The sequence below is a fragment of the Hylobates moloch genome, unplaced genomic scaffold, assembly GCF_009828535.3.
Source record: "Hylobates moloch isolate HMO894 unplaced genomic scaffold, HMol_V3 SCAFFOLD_6, whole genome shotgun sequence".
Classification (NCBI taxonomy): domain Eukaryota; kingdom Metazoa; phylum Chordata; class Mammalia; order Primates; family Hylobatidae; genus Hylobates; species Hylobates moloch.
In genome coordinates, this window is record NW_026652281.1 from 51,293,341 (window position 1) to 51,320,196 (window position 26,856).

Consider the following 26,856-nt stretch of genomic DNA (forward strand, 5'->3'; position numbering starts at 1 on the left):
TCACACCTGTAATCCCAGCACTTTGGCAGGCCGAGGTGGATGGATTACTTGAGTTCAGGAGTTCAAGACCAGCCTGGGCAACCTGGTGAAACCCCATCTCTATGAAAAATAAAAAAATTAGCCAGGCATGGTGATGCATGTCTGTAGTCCCAGCTACTTGTGGGGCTGAGGCGGGAGGTTTGCTTGAGCCTGGGAGATCGAGGCTGCAGCGAGCTGAGATTGCACCAGTGCATTCCAGCCTGAGCAACAGAGGAAGACCCTGTCTTGAAAAAAAAAAAAACAAACTGGTATATGAATGTTCATAGCTGCATTATTCACAATAGCCAAAAAGTATAAACAACACAAATGTCCATCAACTGATGAACAGATAAATAGAATGTGAAACATTTGTATGTATAATAGAATATTATTCAACAATAAAAAGTACTGATATATGGGCCGGGCGCGGTGGCTCACGCTTGTAATCCTAGCACTCTGGGAGGCCGAGGCGGGCGGATCATGAGGTCAGGAGATCGAGACCACGGTGAAACCCCGTCTCTACTAAAAATACAAAAAATTAGCTGGGCGTGGTGGCGGGCGCCTGTAGTCCCAGCTACTCGGAGAGGCTGAGGCAGGAGAATAGCGTGAACCCGGGAGGCGGAGCTTGCAGTGAGCCGAGATCACGCCACTGCACTCCAGCCTGGGCGACAGAGCGAGACTCTGCCTCAAAAAAAAAAAAAAAAAAAAAAAGTACTGATATATGTTAAAACATAGATGAACCTTTTAAAAATTATGTTAGGTGAAAGAAATCCGTTACAGAAGACCATATATTGTTATTATTCCACTTATTTGAAATGTATTGTATCATTCCATTTATATGAAATGTCCGCACTAGGCAAATCTATGGAAACAGAAAGTAGATTAGTGATTTCCTTAGACTGAATGGAGGCAAGAATGGGAAGTGTCTGCTAATAGGTATAGGGTTTTTTGTTAGGGTGATGAAAACATTCTGAAATTGATCATTTTACTAGGCACTCAACCCTGTGACTATACTAAAAACTATTGAATTATAAACTTTAAATGGATTAATTTTATGCCATGTAAATTATGTCTCAATAAAACTGATATATATGAAAGACTTGAGGTTATAATTTTTAGAAACCGTAATAACAATGCTTGATTAAAATGAAACAGTAATGGCTGGGCGTGGTGGCTCAAGCCTATAATCCTAGCACTTTGGGAGGCCGAGGTGAACAGATCACGAGGTCAGGAGGTCAGGAGGTTGAGACCATTTTGGCTAACATGGTGAAACCCCGTCTCTACTAAAAATACAAAAACTTAGCCGGGCGTGGTGGCACGCGCCTGTAGTCCCAGCTACTTGGGAGGCTGAGGCAGGAGAATCGCTTGAACCTGGGAGGCGGAGGTTGCAGTGAGCCGAGATCATGCCATTGCATCGCGCCCAGCCTGGGCGACAGCAAGACTACATCTCAAAGAAAAAAAAAAAAAAAAATCTGTTAGCCCGAATTGTTATTGACTTGCTCTTTCTAGAGAGATGTTTATACTCTTGAATATTCTGATTTAGTTTTCCTTTTTGTTTGTTTCTTACAGCTATGCCAAAATAAAGCCTGCCCAAGGTTCACTTCCATAAAATGTGTCCTTGAGCTTTTTGTTTGTTTTTTAGCATGAGAAGGTCCTATAATATTTGTGCTGAAAATTACATTTGACTATGATTCTTGGCTGACACTCAGTTGATTCAGGTGCTTTTTTCCTCCCTTTGGCTGATGGTTGCCAGCACAGGCTGTCAGTCAGTCAGCACCATTTATGGAGGGCCCCTGGTGGGCAGGGCCTCAAAGAGACCTCAAAACAAAACAGGAGCTAACGCTTCGCTTTTACGGCACATACAATCTATTGGACCAATCAGGACAAGCACAGAGGATATATACATAATACATGAAACATGAGACAGACATATACCATCGTGTACTAGCAGGATCAGCCTGAGGCAAATTTTCCATGTTTCTTCCTCACTTCCAGGTGCTGCTTTACAGCCAACATATATTTATCAAATGACATCTGTGTAACATCCTTGAGTAAGTGACAGATACTGCCCTTAAGACCCTCCTACCCAACCAATACTTTCTAAGCTATTGGCCGCTTTCCACAATTCACTCCCCAAGCCCCTCTCCCAACTTCAGGGCCCTCTTTCTCTCCTCAGGGCCCTTTGCTTAGCTAGCTACAAAGAAATATTAATTTTTTTAAAATGTCACACTAAAGCATGACTAGTGAGTTACAATCTAATATTTTAACTCTTTATTAGTACAAAGGAATAAATCTATAATGGTGAAATTATACAAGAAAAGCCAACTGGATATTTTGACATGTATGAAGTTTCTTTTTTTTTTCTTTTTTTTTTTGAGACAGAGTCTCATTCTGTCGCCCAGGCTGGAGTGCAGTAGCCTGATCTCGACTCACTGCAAGCTCTGTCTCCTGGGTTCACGCCATTCTCCTGCCTCAGCCTCCCAAGTAGCTGGGACTACCGGCGCCCACCACCTCACCCAGCTAATTTTTTGTAGTTTTAGTAGAGACGGGGTTTCACCATGTTAGCCAGGATGGTCTCGATCTCCTGACCTCGTGATCCGCCCACCTCAGCCTCCCAAAGTGCTGAGATTACAGGTGTCAGCCACCACGCCCTGCCTGAAGTTTCTTTTTTTACACAACACATTTTAGGTTTGGATTTGCAAGGCCAGCACTGTTGCTGTTATTTCTTTCCAGGTTCTCAGTGAGACCGAGGGGTTAACAAATAGTATGTTTCCCTTGGTCTTAAAATCTAAACAGCCAGGACCTGGCGTGGTGGCTCACACCTGTAATTCTAGCCCTTTGTGCGGCCAAGGAGGCAGGACAGGAGCTTGAGACCAGTGTGGAAAACATAGTGAGACCCCCATCTCTACAAAAATTAAAAAATAAAAATTAACCAGCCATTGTGGTGTACATCTTCAGTCACAACTACGTGGGAAGCTGAAGCAGGAGGATCACCTGAACCCAGAAATTCAAAGTTACAGTGAGCTATGATCGTGACACTCCAGCTTGGGCAACAGAGCAAGACCTTGTCTCAAAAAAAACCAAAAACCAAAACAAAACAAAAAACAAATAGTTAGGTCTCTCAGAGGCACAGTTGTTTGAAACTAGAAGAATAATATGCTTGTCCTACCTAATAATGGCTTCTCTGTAAGATATAAGTTATGTGCTTTGATTAGTAGTTGCATAACTTTTATCTACAGATAAGGCACAACTTAGAACAAGAATAAATAAATACAAATCTTTAAATGCTATCCAGCCTCTTTCACTAACTAACAACTTATTCATTGTTGCTTGAGTAACTCTAATTTAGTCTCTGAGTGTGAGTTACGTTAACTCACCCGGACAGAGGGTCTGACAACTGTGGGCTCTGTCTGGTTCACATAGATTGTGCACAATTGTTTCAAACCAGATCTTTCCTTTGATTCCTATTAGCTCAAGTCTCTCTACCTGTTTGCCCCCAGCCAGCTAGAAAGCCCTGTTTGTCCTTCTAAGACTCCTGCTTTTAGTCTTTGGCTCTACATCTGAAGATATGAATAGGAAGAAAATAAAATTATATGCCAGCAGTCTTCTGTGCCCCAAGCCTCTTCCTGGCCTTTTTCCATTTTTGAGTTTTAAAAGAGTGTTCTCGTTATACTTTTCCCAACTCCAACTCAATATATTAGAGACGAGAAAGAATTTCCAAATTCAGTTGACTAGAAAACAGTTTGTTTTTTGTTTTTTTGTTTTTTGAGACGGAGTCTCGCTCTGTCGCCCAGGCTGGAGTGCAGTGGCCTACTCGGCTCACTGCAAGCTCCGCCTCCTGGGTTCGTGCCATTCTCCTGCCTCAGCCTCCCGAGTAGCTGGGTCTACAGGCGCCCACCACCACGCCCAGCTAATTTTTTGTATTTTTAGTAGAGACGGGGTTTCACCATGTTAGCCAGGATGGTCTCGATCTCCTGACCTTGTGATCCACCTGCCTCGGCCTCCCAAAGTGCTGGGACCACAGGTGTGAGCCACCGCACCCGGCCTAGAAAACAGTTTTTAAAGTGGAATACAGCTTTAAAACTGAGAAAAAATGTCCTTTCTATGTTTTCAGTATTTTCATAGACAATTTATTCTGGCTAACTCAAAATGAAGTTTATAATTTTAACTGTGGTATTCTTTGGATGACTAAAGGGACATACCAGGTGCTATTACTATGGGAATTCCTTACGGAGGAATGAACCTGAAATATAGTATTGAAAGAAAGAAATATGACATAGTTCAACAGAGGAAGGCATGAATTTTGAAGTGTGGGAAATCATGTGTGTAAATAACTAAAGATGAGAATTACTGAGTCATGTACTGAGAATAGAAAACCAGTTTCCTGACCTTCTCTGTCAGCATAGTAGAGGATTAGGACATCTGGAAGAAAGAAGAATGCATGTGTAAAAGATCTGGAATTTATGATTGGGAAGGAAAGATTATAGAAACGAGTAAGAAATAAAATGTTTTTCTACCTTGTTTGTTAGTTAAGTATGCATTTCTCAGACTTTCTAAAGATTTCTCACTATGAATACTAAACATTTTCCCGATTTAAATCCTAAACAAATGATCTGTTTATACTGCCAGCTTTCTAAGTATGATGCAGACTTAGGTATTCGTACATTAGAAAATAAATTATTATGGTTTCTGGGAATGTGCTAGAATAGATACCTTAACTGACCTTCCTGTTAAAAATAACTAAAAATGTAGAATAAAATTATTTTAATGCATTGATGACCTGGAAAGTTAGTAAGGAATACTCTTGGATCAGAAACTAAGTGAAGGCAGGAATCCCAAGGGGTAAGCCGAAGACTGAGGCCAACTTTCACCTTGAGAGCATCTGAAGCTTCTGTTTTTGTGCCTTTGAGAGTGCTGGGGACAGATGACAAAGCCCAGGGCCTGCCTAAGTTGGGGAGCATAATAAAAAACAAAATTCAGGTACAGTATCTTTGCAAAAGACTCATCTAAAACTAAAGGATCCAGAAAGATATCAGGGGAAGTGGTACCTTAAATATTACTAGAGATCAGAGTTTAACATCTGGTACTGACAACTACAGAATGTACGAATAAAAAGAAAGTGAATTAACACCCTTTTAAGGAAACTACCCAGCACAGATTATTAAAATAGAAGACTATATGAAGTACACATATGCTTCGACCTAGTAAAGCCACTTCTTTCATGATCCTTTCCAGACTTTCTTCCTTATGATTTAGAGACCTGGCTTTGATGAGATTAAGATACCAGGAAGACAACCAAGTGCGTGATTGGTTTAAAGTTCGTAAATGTAAAAGTTGTAAACCGCTATATGTTGAAATTTTAAAAATAGTGATACATGGTTACATGGATGAGACAAGGTCAATAAAGAATATAAGTGAAGGAAAAGTAGCAGAGTAAAAATGTGGCCATTTGGAGCAGGCTTATATTTGGTAGACATTAGTGTTCAGGTGGAAAACTAGTTCCTATGACTATTTGGAGGCTTGCCTTATGGCTGGGGGTGGAATAAAACACAAAACAAAAAATTAAAAAAAAAAACAAAAACCCCAGGAACTTCCTCAGAAAATCAGGATTCCTGTAGTTTCTGGCCACGTCTGCTTATCTAGAACCTCAAATGGGCTCAATGTCATAGCAATGAATGAAGTGCAGAAGCATGTACTGATATAGGACAAGAAAATCCTTACCATGGCAGTTAGACTCCTTTTTTTTTTTTTTTTTTTTTTTTAAATGAGAGGGTCTAGCTCTGTCACCCAGGCTGGAGTGCAGTGGCATGATCTCGGCTCACTGCAACCTTCACCTCCCAGGATCAAGTGATCCTTTCACCTCAGCCTCCCGTGTACCTGCGACTACAGGCGTGTGCCACCATGCTAGGCTAATTTTTGTATTTTTTTGTGGAAACAGGGTTTCGCCATGTTGCCCAGGCTGGTCTTGAACTCCTGGGCTCAAGTAATCCACCCTTCTTGGCTTCCCAAAGTGTTGGGATTACCTGCATGAGCCACTGCACTTGGCTAGTTAGACTCTGGAGGGTCAAAGTGTCCACTCTCCCCCACACAAAGCCATTGGTTCTGGGCTTTCATAATCTGAAAGATTTCTCATTATGAGTGGGTTGCTGGAACCACATAATTCTCACTGGGCCTTGTGAAGAATGGGGGAGGCCCAGAGAAGTTGTATCTGCTCACTTCATCATATATTCATGATCTCGTATATAACTTTTTCACATCTGATTCATTCAGGGTAAAACAAAGTAAAAGCAACTTAACCAAGTCTGAAGTTGGTGTTGGTGGCCTGGCATCTACCATAAGGCTTTTGAAATACTATGCTAATAAGTACAATACATTTATTTTTAAAAATCTATTTATCAAAATAGTATTGGCACAGTAATTCTCATATTATCATCAAATAATAAAATTGCTACTTTCTGTACTCAATTCTTTAGAATCCCAGAAATTGCAAATGCATCCAATATAACAAAATTGTAAATAACAATACAAAAGAAAGAACTCTGCATATTTATGGAAACATTGTTGATGGTACAGTTCCACTGAAACTCATACACATTTCACTATTTAATTTACATACGGTCTTGTTGAAAAAAACCAGTATGTTTTACTTTTTCAATTTCCTTATGCTAAAATACATGTAATTCTAAAGGATACCACTTAGGTGTTATAAAAACCAAGGTAGGTCCACCACCAAGTCAAAGTTAGAGTCAAAGATACTTCAAAGATTCCATGAAATGATCTGAAAACAAATTTAACAAAAAAAATGTGCACTGTATTGGGGCACATCCATGGCCACCCAAACTGTATTCTATCTCTGACTGTGGCATCAAAGAAAGGTATATGGAATTATAACTGACCTTCATGATATTGCTCCAAAGTGGATTGAATAGCACTTTCCCCTCTTGACCCAACATCCCCAGTTTTCCTTAATAATGCAAACATCAGTCATTTACATATTGTTTTGAGTTTTTCTAAAACTTATCTGTATTTTTATACTGTCTCATATACAGGATCACAAATTAAGTTTACTATCTGTATGTAGAGTGATCTTTTCTTTCTTTATTCCAAACTACCTTATTCAAATAATTAAGAGAAGCATTTATCAGGGCATTTCAGAGAGCAAGAAGTGCCCTTAAAAGAAGGAGGTGGGGGGTTTCCTTAAAATATGAAGAAATGCTAAAGCTGGTTATAAAATATGGTGCTGCATCTAAATATTTACATTCAATTATGATTTAACCCAAAATATACAATGCAATCTAATTCTGCAAATTTCAAAAGATTTATTAAAAATGCAATAGTGTATGAATTATATTCCTTTCTTTCTTGTATCTCTGTGAGGGCAGATTCAACTTTATTTGGAATGATCTCAAAAATCTACCCTTGAGGTTCTTCATGAATGTAAGGCTTAAACCAAATGGTATTGAGAGGTGACAGAGTGCTCGCAGTCTTCACAGCCCTTGCTTGCTCTCGGCACCTCCTCTGCCTGGGCTCCCACTTTGGCGGCACTTGAGGAGCCCTTCAGCCCACCGCTGCACTGTGGGAGCCCCTTTCTGGGCTGGCCAAGGTGAGAGCCGGCTCCCTCAGCTTGCAGGGAGGTGTGGAGGGAAAGGCGCGAGCGGGAACCGGGGCTGCACCTGGCGCTTGCGGGCTGGCTAGAGTTCCAGGTGGGCATGGGCTTGGCGGGCCCCCCCACTCAGAGCAGCCGGCCGGCCAGCCCCAGGCAATGAGGGACTTAGCACCCGGGCCAGCGGCTGCAGAGGGTGTACTGGGTCCCCCAGCAGTGCCAGCCCACCAGCGCTGCGCTCGATTTCTCACCGGACCTTAGCTGCCTTCCCGCGGGCCAGGGCTCGGGACCTGCAGCCCGCCATGCCTGAGCCTCCCACCCCCTCCATGGGCTCCTGCGCGGCCTGAGCCTCCCAGACGAGCGCCACCCCCTGCTCCACGGTGCCCAGTCCCACTGACCACCCAAGGGCTGAGGAGTGCAAGCACACGGCACGGGACTGTCAGGCAGCTCCACCTGCAGCCCCGGTGCAGGATCCACTGGGTGAAGCCAGCTGGGCTCCTGAGTCTGGTGGAGATGTGGAGAACCTTTATGTCTAGCTCAGGGATTGTAAATACACCAATCAGCACCCTGTGTCTAGCTCAGGGTCTGTGAATGCACCAATCGACACTCTGTATCTAGCTGCTGTGGTGGGGCCTTGGAGAACCTTTATGTCTATCTCAAGGATTGTAAATACACCAATCGGCACTCTGTATCTAGCTCAAGGATTGCAGACACACCAATCAGCACCCTGTGTCTAGCTCAGGGTTTGTGAATGCACCAATCGACACTCTGTATCTAGCTGCTCTGGTGGGGCCTTGGAGAACCTTTGTGTCGATACTCTGTATCTAACTGATCTGATGGGGAGGTGGAGAACTTTTATGTCTAGCTCAGGGATGGTAAACGCACCAATCAGCGCCCTGTCAGAACAGATCACTCGGCTCTACCAATCGGCAGGACGTGGGTGGGGCCAGATAAGAGAATAAAAGCAGGCTGCCGGAGCCAGCAGTGCCAACCCGCTCAGGTCCTCTTCCACAGTGTGGAAGCTTTGTTCTTTCGCTCTTTGCAATAAATCTTGTTACTGCTCACTCTTTGAGTCCATGCTGCTTTTATGAGCTGTAACACTCATCGCGAAGTTCTACAGCTTCACTCCTGAAGCCAGCGAGACCACGAGCCCACCGGGAGGAATGAACAACTCCAGACGCGCCGCCTTAAGAGCTGTAACACTCACTGCGAAGGTCTGCAGCTTCACTCCTGAGCCAGCGAGACCACGAACCCACCAGAAGGAAAAAACTCTGAACACATCCGAACATCGGAGGGAACGAACAACTCCAGACATGCCACCTTAAGAGCTGTAACACTCACTGTGAGGGTCCGCAGCTTCATTCTTGAAGTCAGTGAGACCAAGAACCCACCAATTCTGGACACAGTATGAATTATATTCCTTTCCCTCTTGTATCTCTGTGAGGGCAGATTTATTCATTTGACCATTCATTCATTTGACCAGAGACCATTCATTTGGAATGGTCTCAAAAATCTACCCTTGAAGTTCTTTATGAATGTAAGGCTTAACCCAAAAGGCCTTCCTGGCCTTCTTGATAAGCCCTGACACCTAGTTTCTAATAATCTGAGATTTGGTGACAAAGTCTCTGGTTTCCTGATCCTTGCCTTTCATAGTTTGTATCTTTTATGCATTGGCTAATTTTCCTTGGACGTAAAACTGGTTGGGCAAACTAGAGAATACTAAGCAAGGTTAAAAAAAAATTAAAGAAGCAAAATAGTGGCATAGCGTTAAGCAATGGAGAAAGTCACTTGAGGCTAAATAATTACAGCTATATCTATATATCTATGTGTGTATCTCCACATATATCCATTATTCAGGAAGTTTACTTTTAAATAGGATACTGAACTGGACTTCCCCCACCACTCCATCATCATGCATTTTTTGGCTGGATATGATAGCTGAGAGCAGGCAGCTGCACTGCCTGATTTCTTGAGACTTCTTGTTGGTTAGACAAAATATCCACAGCTCTTGACTTGAGCTTTGCTGGTGTTACCTTGTTTGACTTCATGCAGGCAGTCATGTCTGATGTACCTTTTCTTTTCTTTTCTTTTTTGTTTTTGTTTTTGAGACAGAGTCTCGCTCAGTCACCCAGGCACAATCTCGGCTCACTGCAAGCTCCACCTCCTGGGTTTATGCCATTCTCCTGCCGCAGCCTCCCGAGTAACTGGGACTACAGGCGCCTGCCACCACGCCCGGCTACTTTTTTGTATTTTTAGTGGAGACGGGGTTTCACCGTGTTAGCCAGGATGGTCTTGATCTCCTGACCTCGTGATCCGCCCTTCTCAGCCTCCCAAAGTGCTGGGATTACAGGCGTGAGCCACCGCGCCCGGCCTACTTTGTCTATTGACCATTTAAGTATTAATCAGTAGCCAAGTCCTCAGAGTCGGAAGATTCTTCTCCAGCCATTTTATATTTTTGGTTATCATTTCCAGAACAATTTGAAAAATATCCAGATGTGATCCTTGAGCCTCAAGAGATTCAAAAAATAGTTTCACCTGTAAAATATTGAAGAAAAAAATTACTGACAGTTCATAAAACACTTTGCCTTGGCCACGTATGGTTGTTCACACCTGTAATCCCAGCACTTTGGGAGGCCAAGGTGGGCAGATCAATTAAGCTCAGGAGTCCAATACCAGCCCAGGCAACATGCCAAAACCCCTGACTCTACAAAAAATAACAACAACAACAACAACAACAAAAATTAGTCGGACATGATGGTGCATGCCTGTAGTCCCAGCTACTTCAGAGGCTGAGGCGGGAGGATTGCTTGAACCCAGCAGGTGGAGGTTACAGTGAGCCAAGATGGTGCCACTGCACTCCAGCCTGGCTGACAGAGCGAGGCAGTTTCAAGAACAAAGAAACAATAAAACCACTTTGTCTTCCAAAAATTTTCAAAAGAGCTTGCAAATTATATACACACAGTTATGGGCATTTCTCTGCCAACCTCTAAAAGGTTATTTTCTACTTTTCTGCATAATTATTCACTTTATTTTCAAACAATAGGTAAAGTAAGACAAAAATTATAAATCCTCACCTTACAAGTGACCACAATGTGGCTAAAGAAATTAAATGATTTACACAGGTCATAAAGTAAATGGTGAGCTGGGATTTAAGTTCTGGAATTCTGAATTTGCCTAAAGGGTAAATAAATTCAAGATTTATTGTGAAAAGAAGATGCAAAGACTAAAACGCTTTAAAAAAAAAAAAAAAAGAAAAAGATAGGCTGGTGGCTCACACCTGTAATCCCAGCACTTTGGGAGGCTGAGGTGGGTGGATCACAAGGTCAGAAGATCAAGACCATCCTGGCTAACACAGTGAAACCCTGTCTCTACTAAAAAAAAAAAAAAACAAAGGCAGGAGAAGGGATGACCCGGAGGTGGGTCACGCCAAATACCTAATGAACTAACCTGGGCAATGAGAGATCACCTCACCAAAAAAAAAAAAGAATTACCAACAATAGTTTTGTTAAAAAGATCATTAAGTATGCTTCCAAACTTTAATATAATCACTCCTGCATCGTAATACAGTATGAAAGAAATAATACAAAAGGGCTCACCTCTCAAGTCTATTTTCATTTTGAATGCTATGAATACATGTATTTTAAGTATTTTAAGAGTCAGGGTTTTTTTGTTGTTTTTGTTTTTTTGTTGTTGTTTTGTTTTTTTTTGTTTTTGAGATGGAGTCTCGCTCTGTCACCCAGGCTGGAGTGCAGTGGTGTGATCTCAACTCACTGCAACCTCCACCTCCTGGGTCCAAGTGATTCTTCTGCCTCAGCCTCCCAGGTAGCTGGGACTACAGGTGCGTGCCACCACATTCAGCTAATTTTTGTATTTTTAGTAGAGACAGGGTTTCACCATATTGGCCAGGATGGTCTTGAACTCCTGACCACATGATCTGCCTGCCTTGGCCTCCCAAAGTGCTGGGATTACAGGTGTTAGTCACCACACCTGGCCAAGTGTCAGGTTTTAATCCTGTCCCTTCCATTTACTTGCTATATGGCATTGGACAAACAACTTTTTTTAAAAATAAAATGAGAACTTCAAATCAGATTATATCTAAGTTTACTTTCAATTCTACAATTTGAACATTTATTTTGAAATTGTTAACAATAGAAAGTCACAAACCTCTTGCAACTTATTCTTGGAAGAAAAGTGAGCTGTTGTGCCAGAGATGATCATCCTGATGTCATATGAGCCCAAGCCAAATCTGAAAATAAAAACAAACACCATAGAAAGTCATAAAATACTGACCTTATATTTATTATATCCTGTATTATATTTTAATGTATATTAATAACTGTGATAAGCTTGTGTATTACAATAGATACCGTTAATTGCCATAATAACATTCATCCAGTACAATTCTAAAGCTGTAAAACTTATCAAATTTTACTATAAAATGAAAATGTAGATACAGCTTCTTTGGGAAATATGGTTATTCAGCGATGTTTATGTTTAATTTTATTTTTCTGTTTAAAGCAGTGTTCCCTACTTTTTTTTTTTCACTACATACTCCTGTCAGTAAAAATTTTTTGAGCAAGAACTTCTCAATATACATATTTTTATTTACAAATTATATGGGCTGGGCACGGTGGCTCACGCCTGTAATCCCAGCACTTTGGGAGGCTGAGGCGGGCAGATCACCTGAGGTCAGGAGTTCAAGACCTGCCTGACCAACAGGGAGAAACCCCATCTTTACTAAAATACAAAAAAATTAGCTGGGCGTGGTGGTGCATGCCTGTAATCCCAGCTACTCGGGAGGCTGAGGCAGGAGAGTCGCTTGAACCCGGGAGGTGGAGGTTGCAGTGAGCCAAGATGGCGCCATTGCACTCCAGCCTGGGCAACGAGAGTGAAACTCCATCTCAAAAAAAATAAATTAATTAAAAAAAATTATATGCATATTTTAAGGTATGGTAAAAAAATTAAAAGCATGAGATAAATAATATATTTAACTTTTTATACTATATACCATTTATGTTTATAAATTTATAACAATATAAAATTTAAAATCAGATAAGAAATAATAGACACTCTAATGTATTGCACTTCTTGCACACTTCCTCATCCCATTTTGGATACCACTGTGTTTAAACATTGTGTGTAGGGAGGCAATGTTACTTGGTTGAACTCTCATTCACGGCCACAGAATGCATCCTTCAACCCAATGTTTTATATATGGAAAACTTACACTACGGGTCAAAGTGATTCATGCTGATAAAGCAGAGCACAGTTACAGCTCAGAAAAAAATATGGTTCCAAGTCTAGGCTCTGCACATGGCTGGGCAGGGGCATCATTTCCTATTTAAAATGAAATCCACAGCATTGTAGAAAAAGGCTGATCATTTCAGGAGGAAGATGACAATCATGAAAACAGACAAATCAATGGCTCAAGTAGAGTTTTAAACGAAATACACACACATACATATTAAAGCAGTTTCTGTTTGGTCTCATGTGTATGTCAACTCCTTGAGCATTTGGGAGAGGGGTGGAAATGTGCTTTTTGCCTATGCAAAGCTGTCTGAGGACTCTAAACCTTCCATGGCTATGAAATGAAAGAGAAGGAACTAGGAATTAATGACATCAGGGATGCTAACTGACCCTGACATAAACAAAGCAAATCATACTTCTATGATTCAAGATATTTCCATATAAGTCATAAATGACATTTTAGATTTGGATGGGGAATGGCTGAATGCCTTATAGGGTTTTGTGATGTGTGCGTGTGTGTGTGTGTGTGTGTGTGTGTGTGTGTGTGTGTGTGTGTGTGTGAGAGAGAGAGAGAGAGAAAGCAATGCTGTCTTATACATTCCATTCCAACAAAATCTAATCATTATTGGTTATTTCTGAGGGATATTTTAGACCCAGGAACATATTGGAATGAGCTCCAGTTCTCCCCAAAGTTGAAACCCCAGAAAAGACTAAGAACCAAAACAATTTGGAGGGAGGGCTCCCCAGACACTCCTGACTGGGTTTCTTTCACCTGAACCAAGGTCTCCACAGTGCCACCTCCATAGGGGCTCTAGGGTTGAGGAGTAGCTCTTACCAAAATTCCTGAGATTTTCCCCCAGTACAAAACTGCATTAACAAATGAGGCCACATATGTGTGATGAACTATACAAGGCATCTTGGGATTCTTCTGGGCTGAGGAGGGAGCCAAGAAAGGATGGTGGGAGGGGGCTGATGACTGCACTTCATTCAACTCGGACTTGATCCCAGCGGTTTCTTGCCTGGACTGAATGAGAGAAGGCTGTTTCCCATTCCCTTATGCTCATGTCTCTCCCTTACTCCTGGATAGGATAATTTGGGCTAGGGAGTTTCAAAGTTGACTCCACTGAACTATTTGGATACAAATGGTATCATTTATATGTTTTGAGAAACATTCGATTACACTTGGTTTGAGGCAACTGAGACATCTGTATGGAAGAACACACACTGGATGTAAATGAATACCAACTTTTTCAGAAGATGGGTCCAATTTTCTCTTACAAAATCCCATGCTAATTGCTGCCCCTTTGGATGTCTGGCAATCGCATGAAGGAGAGCTGCCAAGTTCTGTGTTTTGATAACCTTTCCTTCCATTCCTAGTTCAATTAACCTGAAGAAAGAAAAATAATTTGTTTCTAAATAGTAGGTATTATGTACACGGACATTAACTCAAGCTACCAATATATTAAAAGAATAGAACAGAAAGAGGCATGATAAAAGTATAATTACCAATTTTTTAATGTTCCAATTAAACTTTTACTTTTTTAGAAATAATTTTTATTTTGTTCCTAGCAAAAACATTTACTTATTTCAAAGAACTTTGATTAGCATCATTTACATATCTTATATGCAAGAGTATATTTTCAGAACAATAATTTTCCTTCAAGGTTCTGAAGATAAAACATAACCACTTGTCTAGTATCAATCATATGATTAATAACTAGGGAATACCTGTTTTCACTATTTGCATTTCGTCAATATATTCTTTTCTGAAAGTAAAGTTAAAGCCATACACATTCTGATTCAATTATCTTATGCCTTTAAAACTGGTGGCTGAAGTTTTAGTGACTTCACTGAATTTGTGTCAGTTTACTTATAACAATTTAGTTAAATTATTATTATTATTATTATTATTATTATTTTTTGAGACGGAGTCTCGCTCTGTCACCCAGGCTGGAGTGCAGTGGCGCGATCTCGGCTCACTGCAAGCTCCGCCTCCCGGGTTCACGCCATTCTCCTGCCTCAGCCTCTCCGAGTAGCTGGGACTACAGGCGCCCGCCACCACGCCCGGCTAATTTTTTGTATTTTTTAGTAGAGACGGGGTTTCACCGTGGTCTCGATCTCCTGACCTCGTGATCCGCCCGCCTCGGCCTCCCAAAGTGCTGGGATTACAAGCGTGAGCCACCGCGCCCGGCAGTTAAATTATTGAACTTACTTCAGTAACTTTTCCTGATGCTTGCTCGTTGACAAAGCATACAGAATTTTGTTTTGTTCAGCACTTGACATTGACAGTTCATATTGCTCTAAAAGGTAATTCCATCCTGCAGTTGTCTGAGCACCCACAGAATACACGATCTTTAAAACATCTGTTGGTATACTGTAATATCAAGCATAAAAATGAAGAAAAAGTTTTATGAAAGAAAAATGTTTTTCTTATGACAATTTTAAGTCCCATAACAGAATAATCTCTGAATTGCTTTCAGTACTCAATGTATTAAATCTTTTTCTCTGCCAAGCTCTTATAAAAATATTTTATGTGCTTTTACTCTGAAAATCATTTGTGTTTTATCTCCTACGGATGATAAAATGTTAGCAAGAAAATAAGCGTAAAATTTTAACCTACTCTGAGGTGAAAATAGAAAGTTGATGTAATCAACAAATATAAAAGCTTTCTGAAATACAAAACTACTGGTTTACATAAATTCTATCATTTAGTAACCACTATTGGTGCTATAAGATTTTTTTAAAAGATGATTACTTAATGCTTTTTTGTCACCAAGTTGAGGGCATTTTCTTCTTTTCTTTTCTTTCTTTTTTTTTTTTTTTTTTTTTTTTGAGACAAGGTCTTACTGTGTTGTTCAGGTTGGAGTGCAGTGGTATGATCATGGCTCACTGTAGCCTCAGTCTCCTGCACAATCCTCCTGCCTCAGCCTCCTGAGGAGTTGAGATTACAGGCACACAGCACCAGGCCTGGCTAATTTTTAAATTTTTTTGTAGAGGCGGGCTCTCACTATGTTGACAAGCCTGGTCTCCAATTCCTGGGCTCAAGTGATCTTCCTACCTCTTGGCCTCACAGGCATGAGCCACTGCACTTGGCCTAGTTGAGAGCATTTTCTGAGGCCTGTCTGGGAGTCATCTGACTTAGAGAGTCTTAATTTAGTACAATTCATTAGTGTCTAGTTATTTTATAATTTTTTAAAACTGATATGATGCAGTGACATGATTTTCTGTCCTTCTACAAAAGACACCACTATTTTGATTTTTATTATCTTGAGGATATTAACCAGTTTTTATTCTAAATGGGCATATGACTTTTTAGTCACAAATGTCAATGGATCAACAAGAACCGTTATTGATGTCTCAGAAAAAACACAACACAGAGCATTGAGGAGGGAGCCAGAAATTTGCATTTGTCACGAAGTGACCTTATGGTAGAGATTGTACTAGTCTCCATACATCTTATTTAACTGTCAAAAGCTACCCTCTGAGATAGTTATTATCCTGATTTTTTTAAAGCAGAAATACATCTCAAAAAGTTAAGTAACTTGCACAAGATGACATAATTTGCCATTTTGCAGATGGGATTTAAACCTATGATTCTAATGCTTTGGCTAATTCCTCTATACTATATGTACTTAAATACCCCAAGTGGCATTTGAATAATATAATAAAGATCAAATAATTAAATTATAATACATATTGTTTTCACTTTAGTGTATTTTGCTGAACAAATTTATAACAATTGGTAACAAACACATTGTAAGCTTCTTGAAGGTAGGCCACTTGGTTGTTTTGTTCACCACTTTATCCTTAGCTCCTACAGCAATACCTGGCTGGCATAAAGGAAATGTGCAACTAGTTACATTTCAAATCCACAAATGAATGAAGTAATCAATTAATCTATGTAAAGAAATTCTTCATTAAAATTCATACTAGCAGTCTTGGAGTTTAGAAAAAACCAACAATATTTAATTACATATTTTTGATTATGAGCATAAATAAGTTTACCTAGAATATTTTCATAGGTATATTCAACATATTGAACACTTATATCTACTGTAGGTGGGTTACTGCAGGTTAAGATTATCTTTCTTCTAACTAGCATAAAGATGAAATAATAGTATGCTATTTTGTATAGGGCAGCAGGGTGTTTACATTTTAGCTTCACTCATACAACCCATTCAAACAGAAACAAAAAGAAGAGAATAATAGATTTAAAAGTTGTTTAAGTTTTTTTTTTTTCTAAAATGATTTCAGGCTTGAATCCCAACAAGGAAAAAAAGTCCATAAAGAAGAAAACTTGAATTATTTTTTTAAAAACAAGAATTCAAGAAAGGATTTCAAAAATCTCACTGAGATTTAGCTAGAGTGAGAGAAGTTATGATACCATCTTATAACAATTTGGCACAGGAAAATTTTTTTTTTTTTTTTTTTGAGACAGGGCCTTTCTCTGTTGCCCAGACTGCAGTGCAGTGAAGTGATCTTGGCTCACGGCAACCTCTGCTTCCCAGGTTCAAGCAATTCTCCCACCTCAGCCTCCCAAGTAGCTGGGATTACAAGCGTGCACCACCACATTTGGCTAATTTTTGCATTTTTAGTACAGACAGGGCTTCACTATGTTGGCCAGGCTGGTCTTGAATTCCTGACCTCAGTGATTCACCCTCCTTGGCCTCCCAAAGTACTGGGATTATAGGCGTGGGCCACTGCACCCAGCCAGCACAGGAATAATGGACACCATTGTACTAGTCTCCATACATAGCACTTACAATGTGAGAGCATGAAACAGGGTTTGTAATTCCCAGCATGTTTTTTTTTCTCTATCTTCACTAAAAGGTTTTAGATCTAATGTCTTGCTTGATCAAAGACTTTACATCAAAGAGAAAAGAACAAAGAGTAGGACAGAAGTCTAGATCTACTTTAATTTTCCACTGGATTCCATCCACCGAGAGAAGAGTTCAGCGGCTTTCTGGATGCAAGGAGCATAGTTCAGGTCACAGGCCAGCTTCAACAGAGTCGAGCGGAGCATCCTGTCCCAGACTGAGCCCTCGTCACTCCAGCTTTGCCTGTCAATCACTGGCTTAAAATACTGAAGAAGGTAATGCTGCAGAAAATATGAGATGGTTAACAGAGAGGCTAAATTTAGTCCTTAACACAGCTCTTGCCCATCTAAAGGGCTCAACTCTAAACTTTCTGCATCTTTCCCAATCTTTCCCCAAACAGTGTATCTTTGTATTTCTCTTTATCTTTTTCTGGCTCCTACCCACCATGCTTAGGAAACAGTTTTTGCATTTAGACATGGTTTAATTTCCTATCTGAAAGGGGAATATCAATGGATATAAAATAAAATCACCTTTAGTAGAGATGCTTTGCACGTGATCCTGGTATCTAGCTCGTAGGATTGGCAATGGTAAAGAACGAGGGTCATTGACCATTACATGCTATCAGTCAGTCCCCCGAGCTGCTCCAGATTTAACCTCAAGGACTTCATACAAAACAAACTGAGCCTCACTGATACTCCAGACACCGTGTATTTACTTAATACATTTTTGAAAAGCAACACAAACCTTGAGGTTTTCAGAGATATCTGAAATGTTCCTTCTGTCCATCATGTGGTAAAACAATTCCAAGTAACTCAGACCTTTGAGAAGTGCGGGGATGCTTGTTTCATGTTGGAGGTAGTGAGTCATGTCAAGAGCTTTGTCTAGGGTCAGTCTCCCTGCACTGAGGTATAAAACAAATGTCAGTGGTTTGTGCATATCTTGTAGTTTTTAATATTTTTAACATTAAAACAAATATGAAATAGAGAACAATAACAGAAGTAGGTCATTATAGCTGGACCATTCAGTTTAAATCTTAGCTCTGCCACTGACTAGCTGGGTAATCTTGGACAAATTACCGAACCTCTCTGGACCTATTGCCTTCTTTATACAATGGGGATAATAATATTATCTTCCTCATAGGCTTGTTGTGAGGATTAATGAGCTAATATTTTAAAAGACATTTAGAATAATATCTACCACCTAGCAAAAGGTTAATAAATGAAATAAATATTAGCCAATATTAACATTTAGTACCAAATAATATCAAACTTTTTACACATGATTTCATTCTCTAATTGCTTCATGTGTGGGTTTGACTTGTTTCTCCAAGTACATTGGGAACTTTGAGGACAGGTGCCATGTCTTGTTTTTCTTTGATGTTTGTCCTTAATCCTACCAGAGAGGCGGTAATCATTGTGAATAGGACAAAACGAGTATTTTCATCTTTTTAGATTCTAAAGTTACATGCCTTCTCTACGTTTTCTGTTAGTGAGAAGAATAAACAACAGGTTTATTATTCTAAGTACCAAAATGCTGGGGCATCTTCTGTAGAGGAAACAAACCATTCTAACCTCACTATTGGAAAGTGCTTCTCACGTGTGTTTCTGGGAGGCTATGTGTGCACACATAAGCCATTCTTGTGAACACCCAACTCCCAGACTAACACAATCATGTGATGTGGAAACTGATTCCAGAACAAAGGATGTCTCTCCTGAGCTTATCATTAACGTAATGCTCTACCTCTTCTGGGCTTATACATTTTTTAAATTCCTGTCTAAAAAGAGGGAACAGAGACCAGAAGGAAATGAAAAAGAACCAACTTTTGTCGTCCCTTTAATCTTCTCAATCATGATGACTTGCTGCTTTAAAACAGACTTATGGAAATTTTTTTTCAAAAATTTCACCTGAAGACAGAAGGCTGGACCATATACTCCATGATTCTGTGGTCTGCCAATTTTTTTTTTTTTTTTTTTTTTTTTGAGACAGAGTTTTGCTTTTGTCACCCAGGCTGGAGTGCAACGGCATAATCTCAGCTCACTGCAACCTTTGCCTCCCGGATTCAAGCAATTCTCCTGCCTCAGCCTCCTGAGTAGCTGGGATTACAGCCATGTGCCACCATGCCCAGCTAATTTTTTGTATTATTAGTAGAGATGGGGTTTCACCATGTTGGCCAGGCTGGTCTTGAACTCCTGACCTCAGGTGATCCACCCACCTCGGCCTCCCAAAGTGCTAGGATTACAGGCATGAGCCACCTGGCCTGGCTAGTCTGCCATATTAAAAAAAAAACAAAAACAAAAACAAAAATCCACAAAATGCTACTACTCCTTCCCACCTGTGTGAGCAGCACAATACCTGGCACGGTTGATACTTTAGCATCAGCAATAGGCGGAAACGATATTCCAGGGCCACAATATTAAGAAGAATATTTGACATATTAAAACTACTTTACATTAAGCCAGTTTTTCTTTTCAGCCCAGCCTAATTGATTTCTTACTAAAATCAATGCCATTATTAAAAATATTTAATTTTATAGTTGCCTATTTCTTTTAATTTTAATATTTATTCATAAGGGACTCCTTTTCTTTTTATATAGTTACTAAATTTTTTAATTAAAAAATCTAAGTCCTCATTACTCACCCTATGCTTCAAGAAATGCATAGAATGTTATCTGAATGTTTGTTTAGCTTAAAGAATAAAACATATATAAACATAAACCTTAGCTCAACGGTAAAAATCTACACCTACTTCCTTGTATATGATTTCAGCTAGATTGTACCTTTGAGAAATAACATCATATTCTTGAAGCACCAATTTGAGTTTTTTGTTCTGTTTTGTTTTTGAGATGGAGTTTCACTCTTGTTGCCCAGACTGGAGTGCAATGGCACGATCACGGCTCACTGCAACCTCTGCCTCCCAGGTTCAAGCAATTCTCCTGCCTCAGCCTCCCAAGTAGCTGGGATTATAGGCACCCACCACTATGCCTGGCTAATTTTTGTAATTTTAGCAGAGACGGGGTTTCCACATGTTGGCCAGGCTGGTCTTGAACTTCTGACCTCAGGTGATCCACCCACCTCGGCCTCACGAAGTGCTGGGATTACAGGCGTGAGCCACTGTGCCCAGTCTGGGGGTTTCTTTTTAAGGTGTGGGACTAAAAGAAACAAGTATAGCTTTTTCTATAGGCAAATTGAAGTTGTCATTTCAATTCCACTCAACTTACCCAAGACCCATGTCTTTAAATTACATTTGAAACGTATGAAAACCTAACTAAAATAAATATCACTTCTTGCATCAAATTCTCTCTCTATGCTGGATGCAGTGGCTCACACCTGTAATCCCAGCAATTGGGGAAGCCGAGGCAGGAGAATTGCTTGAGCCCAGAAGTTTGAGACCAGCCTGGGCAACATAGGCAGATGCCATCTCTGCCAAAAAATTTAAAAATTGGTTGGGCGTGGTGGTGTGTGCCTGTAGTCCCAGCTACTCAAGAGGCTGAGGTGGGAGGATCACTTGAGCCCAGGAAATTGAGGCTGCAGTGAGCCATGATCACACCACTGCACTGCAGCCTGAGTAACAGAGCAAAGCTCTCGAAGAAGAAGAAGAGGAAGAGGAAGAGGAGGAGGAGGAGGGGGAGGAAGAAAAAAAAAAAGACAGTGTTGTGTCGTGGTTAGGAGAATGGCTCTGGAGGCAGCCCTTGGATGACAATGTCTTGTCCACTAAAGAACTAAATAGTATCACCTCTTGTAAAGATTGATTTACGCTGGGTGTGGTGGCTCATGCCTGTAAACTCAGCAATTTGCGAGGCCGAGCAGGAGAAGTGCTTGAGGCCAGGAATTCAATATCAGCCTGGACAACATAGGGAGACCCTGTCTCTACAAAAAAAAAAAAAAAAAAATTAAAAAGAAAAAAAATTCTGTCTCCAAACTAAATATGATCACTATTGGTTCCTTTAATTCTTTTTTGTTTGTTTTTTGAGACAGAGTATCATTCGGTCACCCAGGCTGGAGTTCAGTGGCATGATCTTCCGGGTTCAAGCGATTCATGTGCCTCAGCCACCCAAGGAGCTGGGATTACAGGTGTACACCACCACGCTGGGCTAATTTTTTTATTTTTAGTAGAGACGGGGTTTCACTATGTTGCCCAGGCTGGTCTCAAACTCCTGGCTTCAAGTGATCTGCCCGCTTCAACCTCCCAAAATGGTAGGGTTACAGGCATGAGCCACGGTGCTGGGCCTCCTTTAGTTCTTAAATGGAAGTTTCATAAAGCAGGGGGGAAAGTGGTTTATAGTATTCAGAAAGAACAGCAAGTAAAAATATTTTCTTTATTTTTATCTATTATGAGAGCTTTAATTGTTTTCTTATACAATTACTTTGGTTATAAAAGTAATATAAGTAAATATAAACAAATTTCAGAACAACTGGAAATTAGACTCATAATTCCAAAACAACCAGAAATTAGAAAAGACTCATAATTTCAATACCCTACACACTCACCAATAGCATTTTGAAATAATTCCTTCCAGTTTTTGTTTCCCTTTCTCACTTATTTTTTTCATATGTAGTTACAAACAAACATGATAATACACAAACTTACATTCTGCCTTTTTCCCAACTCCACATTATTTGAAATGTACTTTTCTATGTTGTCATCTCCTCTTCCTATTCATCTCATGACATTTCAAATAATTTGTATTAGATAATACTAGTAATGTTAACAGCTGACATTTATTGAGTAAGTACTGCATTTACTGCTTTATCTTCATTACCTATGCAATCCTCCAAATCCTGTATGTCGGATATTATTAGTAATAAAGTTTTAAAGACTGGAAAATTTAGGCTTTAAAAGGTTAAAAAAAAAAAAAAAAAACTTGTCCAAGCTCAAAAAATTAGTAAGTGAAGGGGTAATACTTGAAATCTTCCATTTTCATATAAAATTTATATTCTTAACTTCATTAATCTGTCTACTTAGTGAAGAAAAGATGATTGATTTTCCACCAATGCATCAATAACTGCAAATTTCCTCCTGCTAAATTTAGACAGTCATAAGCGGATAGGCTAGAAACAGCAAAAAAGACTTCACAACTACCTAAAAGATTAATTTGCTGAATTGTCAATATTCTCCATTTTTTCCAAGTCTTGCATTGTTAATCTATCTTCTCTTCAGTCTGCTCAGAGCTTCTCCTTTGAGCAGGCAAACCTCCTTCAACTAGCAATAGCCTGCTTCTTAGCTCACCTTTCATGCATTCACTCATATGTAGGATGGTGTTTTTCCTAATTTTGGCCTCCAATGAGCTATGCCTCCAAGATGTTCCTGAGACTCATGGGACTGAGGATTAAGCCTCACTTTCTCTTTTCTTTGTAACTAGAGGATTTTAGTGTACCGAGAAACTTTGTCTCAGAGATGTCCTGCTGGTCACTTTCACTCAATTTGACCTAAACAAGCTTCTGAAAGAAAATTATATGTCACATTGAGTAAAGTGAGTGCATCACAGTAATTCTCAGAATAGGGAAAGCTTACAATACACAGTATACTTCCTGCTCCTCAATTCCCTCCAGCCATTGGTGATCTTGTGACCTGATTCATTCTACACTTTATTCTGTTCATGATACATAGAAAATGAAAGAAAACACTTTGTCCTTCCAGGAAAGTCTAGAGAGGAATAAATGCAAACAGCCAATTATTACTTCATTTCCCTACAAACTTCCTATTAATTTCTCCAGTGTAAGTAATGAATAGATTTCATAATAACCCATTTAAATTATAAAGGTTAAGACTATATTTGTACTTTTCCTTAAGAGATTACACCGGTATTTGGTGTAGCAGCTAATATCATAAATACATTTTAAATGTGGGGTCAAAAGCTCAAATACTTAGAGAGTCCATACTAAGTGAATGAAACAGGCCATTTGGGACTTTGGTGCTTGGGAGAAAGTAGGCCTGGCCTAAAGAGAGTTTGGCCCACTGCACTCTCCTTTATAGCTATCCTGTGGCCCACAGGATAAAGACCCACAGTTGCCAAATATCACTTTTAAGAGATTCCAGAGGTCAGGATTTTTAGGTAAAGTTCTCTACATTTTAAAATATTGGATTACAATTATAAACACTGTGTGGGTCAAAATACGTTATTAGTGGGTAGCCTTTGGCCTAGTGGTCACTGTTTGAATTCCATTCAAATGCATATCAAAGGAATGACCAATGCTGAACATTCGATATTGAAGTCTAGCATATCTGGTTACAAATCAGTTATTTCCCATGAAGTCAGAGGAAATGTTGCCTTACCCAACTAGCTGAAACACATCATGAATCAGACCTACTCTGTCCTTAGGTCTGAGAAGCGTGTGGTTCTGATTCAGCTGTGTAATGAGTTGGTCCCATCCATGACCCTCATAGTGAACGATGTAGTAACCATTTGAGTCCACATTAAATTTCACCCAACTGGTCTTTTCAGGTAAATCCAGAGTATCTAAGAGGAAAAAATTGGCATAGGCATTTTATTATCAACATACTTATTCGGAACATCTCCACAACTGTTAGCTTTAATCAAATTACTTATAAATCAATGGGAAGATGAAGTTTGGGGAGAGTCATAATGATATTCATTTTCATAGTTCACTGGATGATTTCTTTTGGAAAGATGGTATTATTAAATTAATAAATAAGTTAATTCATAGGAATAAGACTGCTGAATTTGTTCTAAAAAATTGTCTATGCAGGTCTAAGAGACATGCAAGGGCCCAGTGAGCCAGATGGCTAGCATGATGGGAATTTGGCTTAATTTGATGATGTCCTTGTCTGAAGGTTTAGTCACTGGTCATTGAAATATGTATGTGTAAATAGGTGATCCATTTGTTCATTTTAGGAAAAGAAGGACTCCAGGTTAAGCATGACTTTGTGATGGAAAACTCAAATTTTATTAAAGTGTTTAGAAGAAAATTAAAATTATACTGTGTATTTTTAATATGGCATATATTATACTAGAGGGTAAAATTACATTATAATATTCTCTCAACAACTCTTTGAGGTTTAGTCCTTATTCCACATAAGATGAAAAAAATTGAAGCTCAGGATGAGTTTGTAAATTTTCTTAAGGTCACACATCTAAGAAGTGAGAGAGTGAGGACTTGAATCCAGAAGCAATCAATTTTAAAGTATATGCTTTTTTCCACTGAACATTTTTTGCCTCATCTATAACGTGTAAAAATAGATTAGTGGGTTTTATAAGACATAAGATAGATTTATGTTATTTCTTGATGTAAATAATCTATCTATAAATGATAAAAGCACAAGAGAACTTCCCACTGAATGAAAAATCCAGATTTTCTTACTAAAAGGGTTATTTTAGTAACATATGGATGACAACTTCCCTCAAGTATAAATCTTTTATTATTAGATTTACTTATTGTATTGTTCCTTCAAATACCTCAACACATGTTTAATTTCAACATTGAAATACCTGTTTGGCTAATTAGTTCATTACCTGTCTTTGAGTTTAGAATGTGTCTGTGGATCACATTAGAGGAACTTGTGGAGTAGGTCAATGGGATATGCCACAGGTACCTATGACAGAGAGTAAAGATAGTTACAGACCAAAAGAATGCTGCTGTGATTTTTCACATTGTCAGACTCGGGCAGACTGTAAAAGGCACCTAAGTACCCATCATCCTTCAGACCACCCACAAGTGGTCCTATAAATTTTATAGGCTAAGACTAGCATATCCTTAAGTATGCAAAAAATTATTCCATGATAATTATAAAGGAGCAGCCATATCTACCTAGCTGAACTCTGCCACAAATACTTGTGTCATTTGCTGTCCTAATCTCATACCGTAACAAATTCTGCTGTTTGTATGGGAAAGAAAATCCAATATTCCTTTCATATTTTCAAAAACTGCCAGCCTGATGCTGATTCAAATAACTAAACCGAAGCTGTAAGAGGTAAAGAACTTACTCCAGTATGATTTTCTACTTATCCTTTTGTTCAACAGTACTACTCACATCCAACCTCCCAACTGCTGAATGACTGCAAATAAACAGTCAACAATACTACAGCCCAGGATCTGTAGAAGAGCTAAGTGCAGACAGCAGAAAAGCAGAATGGATTAGAGGAAAAGGTCTCAGTTACTTTTCAATGGCCCTGCTGTAGTAAACAGGAGAAATTGGCTATCTTTTTCTGATTAACTTTCTAGCAGCCTCTAGAATTCATTTCCTCTATTAAATCAAGCCATGTTAGCTATAGTAATCCTGCACATGTAAAATCATGTGCTTGATAACACCAACAGGTGTAAAACAGACAGAAGAGTAACTGAGATCTTTACACAAAAAGGTAAAAAAGGCCAGGCACGGTGGCTCACGACTATAATCCCAGCACTTTGGGAGGCTGAGGCAGGAGGATCACTTGAGGTCAGGAGTTTGAGACCAGCCTGAGCAACATGGTGAAACCCCATCTCTACCAAAAAAAAAAAAAATACAAAAAAAATTAGCCAAGCGTGGTGGTGCATGCATGCCTCTGTATTCCTGGCTACTTGGGAAGCTGAAGCAGGAGAACTGCTTCAACCCAGGAGGCCGAGGTTGTAGTGAGCCAAGATTGCGCCACACTCCAGCTTGGGCAATAGAGTGAGACTTTGTCCCAATAAAAATAAAAAAAATAAAATAAAAAAAAGATTAAATAAAAACTCCACATAGATGAATTTCTAAGACTTAATTGATTGGGATCTGTCAGTGCATCTCGGCTCCAGAAGAGAAGGGATTTTTCCAAATAAACACATCTGGGGCTAGAGAGAGGGAGAGTAGCACTTCATGAGTTTGGATAGCCATGAATTAGCAGGCCATCATTTTATAAGAATTGTCTAAATACTGCCCCAGAAGGAGGAAAAATACAGATTATTGTAGCAGATCTTTGTTATTGTGGGTCATCCACGAGTTTTGAATTCTCTCATGACATTTTGATAAGTTACAAAATTGTGAGTCCTGCTTTCCCAATAATGAAGCGGACATTAAATTATTCAGCCTTGTTTACCAAGCTGCAACTTATGTAAGCTCTCTGAAGTTCAGACTTCAGAACAACACACAGAAAAAATAGAAGGATGCATACATAAGAAGTGGCATAAGAGTTGGTTCCACTGGATTGGAAATTTGTAACTGATTAAGAAACCCCCCAAAAAGCCCCAGTAATTTTAT

General features: G+C 39.6%; 1 protein-coding gene across 6 annotated transcripts in view; it reads right to left on the minus strand.

Moving 5' to 3' along the window:
* Positions 1-6,691: 6,691 nt before the first annotated feature.
* ERAP2 (endoplasmic reticulum aminopeptidase 2) overlaps positions 6,692-26,856 on the minus strand; it is a 126,476-nt gene continuing 106,311 nt past the window's right edge. For all 6 annotated transcript variants that reach the window (XM_032156766.2, XM_058440684.1, XM_032156769.2 and 3 more), the window contains 8 exons: positions 25,157-25,236; positions 23,959-24,142; positions 18,430-18,586; positions 17,782-17,966; positions 15,081-15,242; positions 14,115-14,255; positions 11,786-11,867; positions 6,692-10,156 (listed from right to left, as the gene is read on the minus strand). In XM_032156766.2, the coding sequence (XP_032012657.1) occupies positions 10,013-10,156; positions 11,786-11,867; positions 14,115-14,255; positions 15,081-15,242; positions 17,782-17,966; positions 18,430-18,586; positions 23,959-24,142; positions 25,157-25,236 (1,135 nt within the window). In that variant the 3' untranslated portion in view covers positions 6,692-10,012. The remainder of the gene's footprint in view (positions 10,157-11,785; positions 11,868-14,114; positions 14,256-15,080; positions 15,243-17,781; positions 17,967-18,429; positions 18,587-23,958; positions 24,143-25,156; positions 25,237-26,856) is intronic.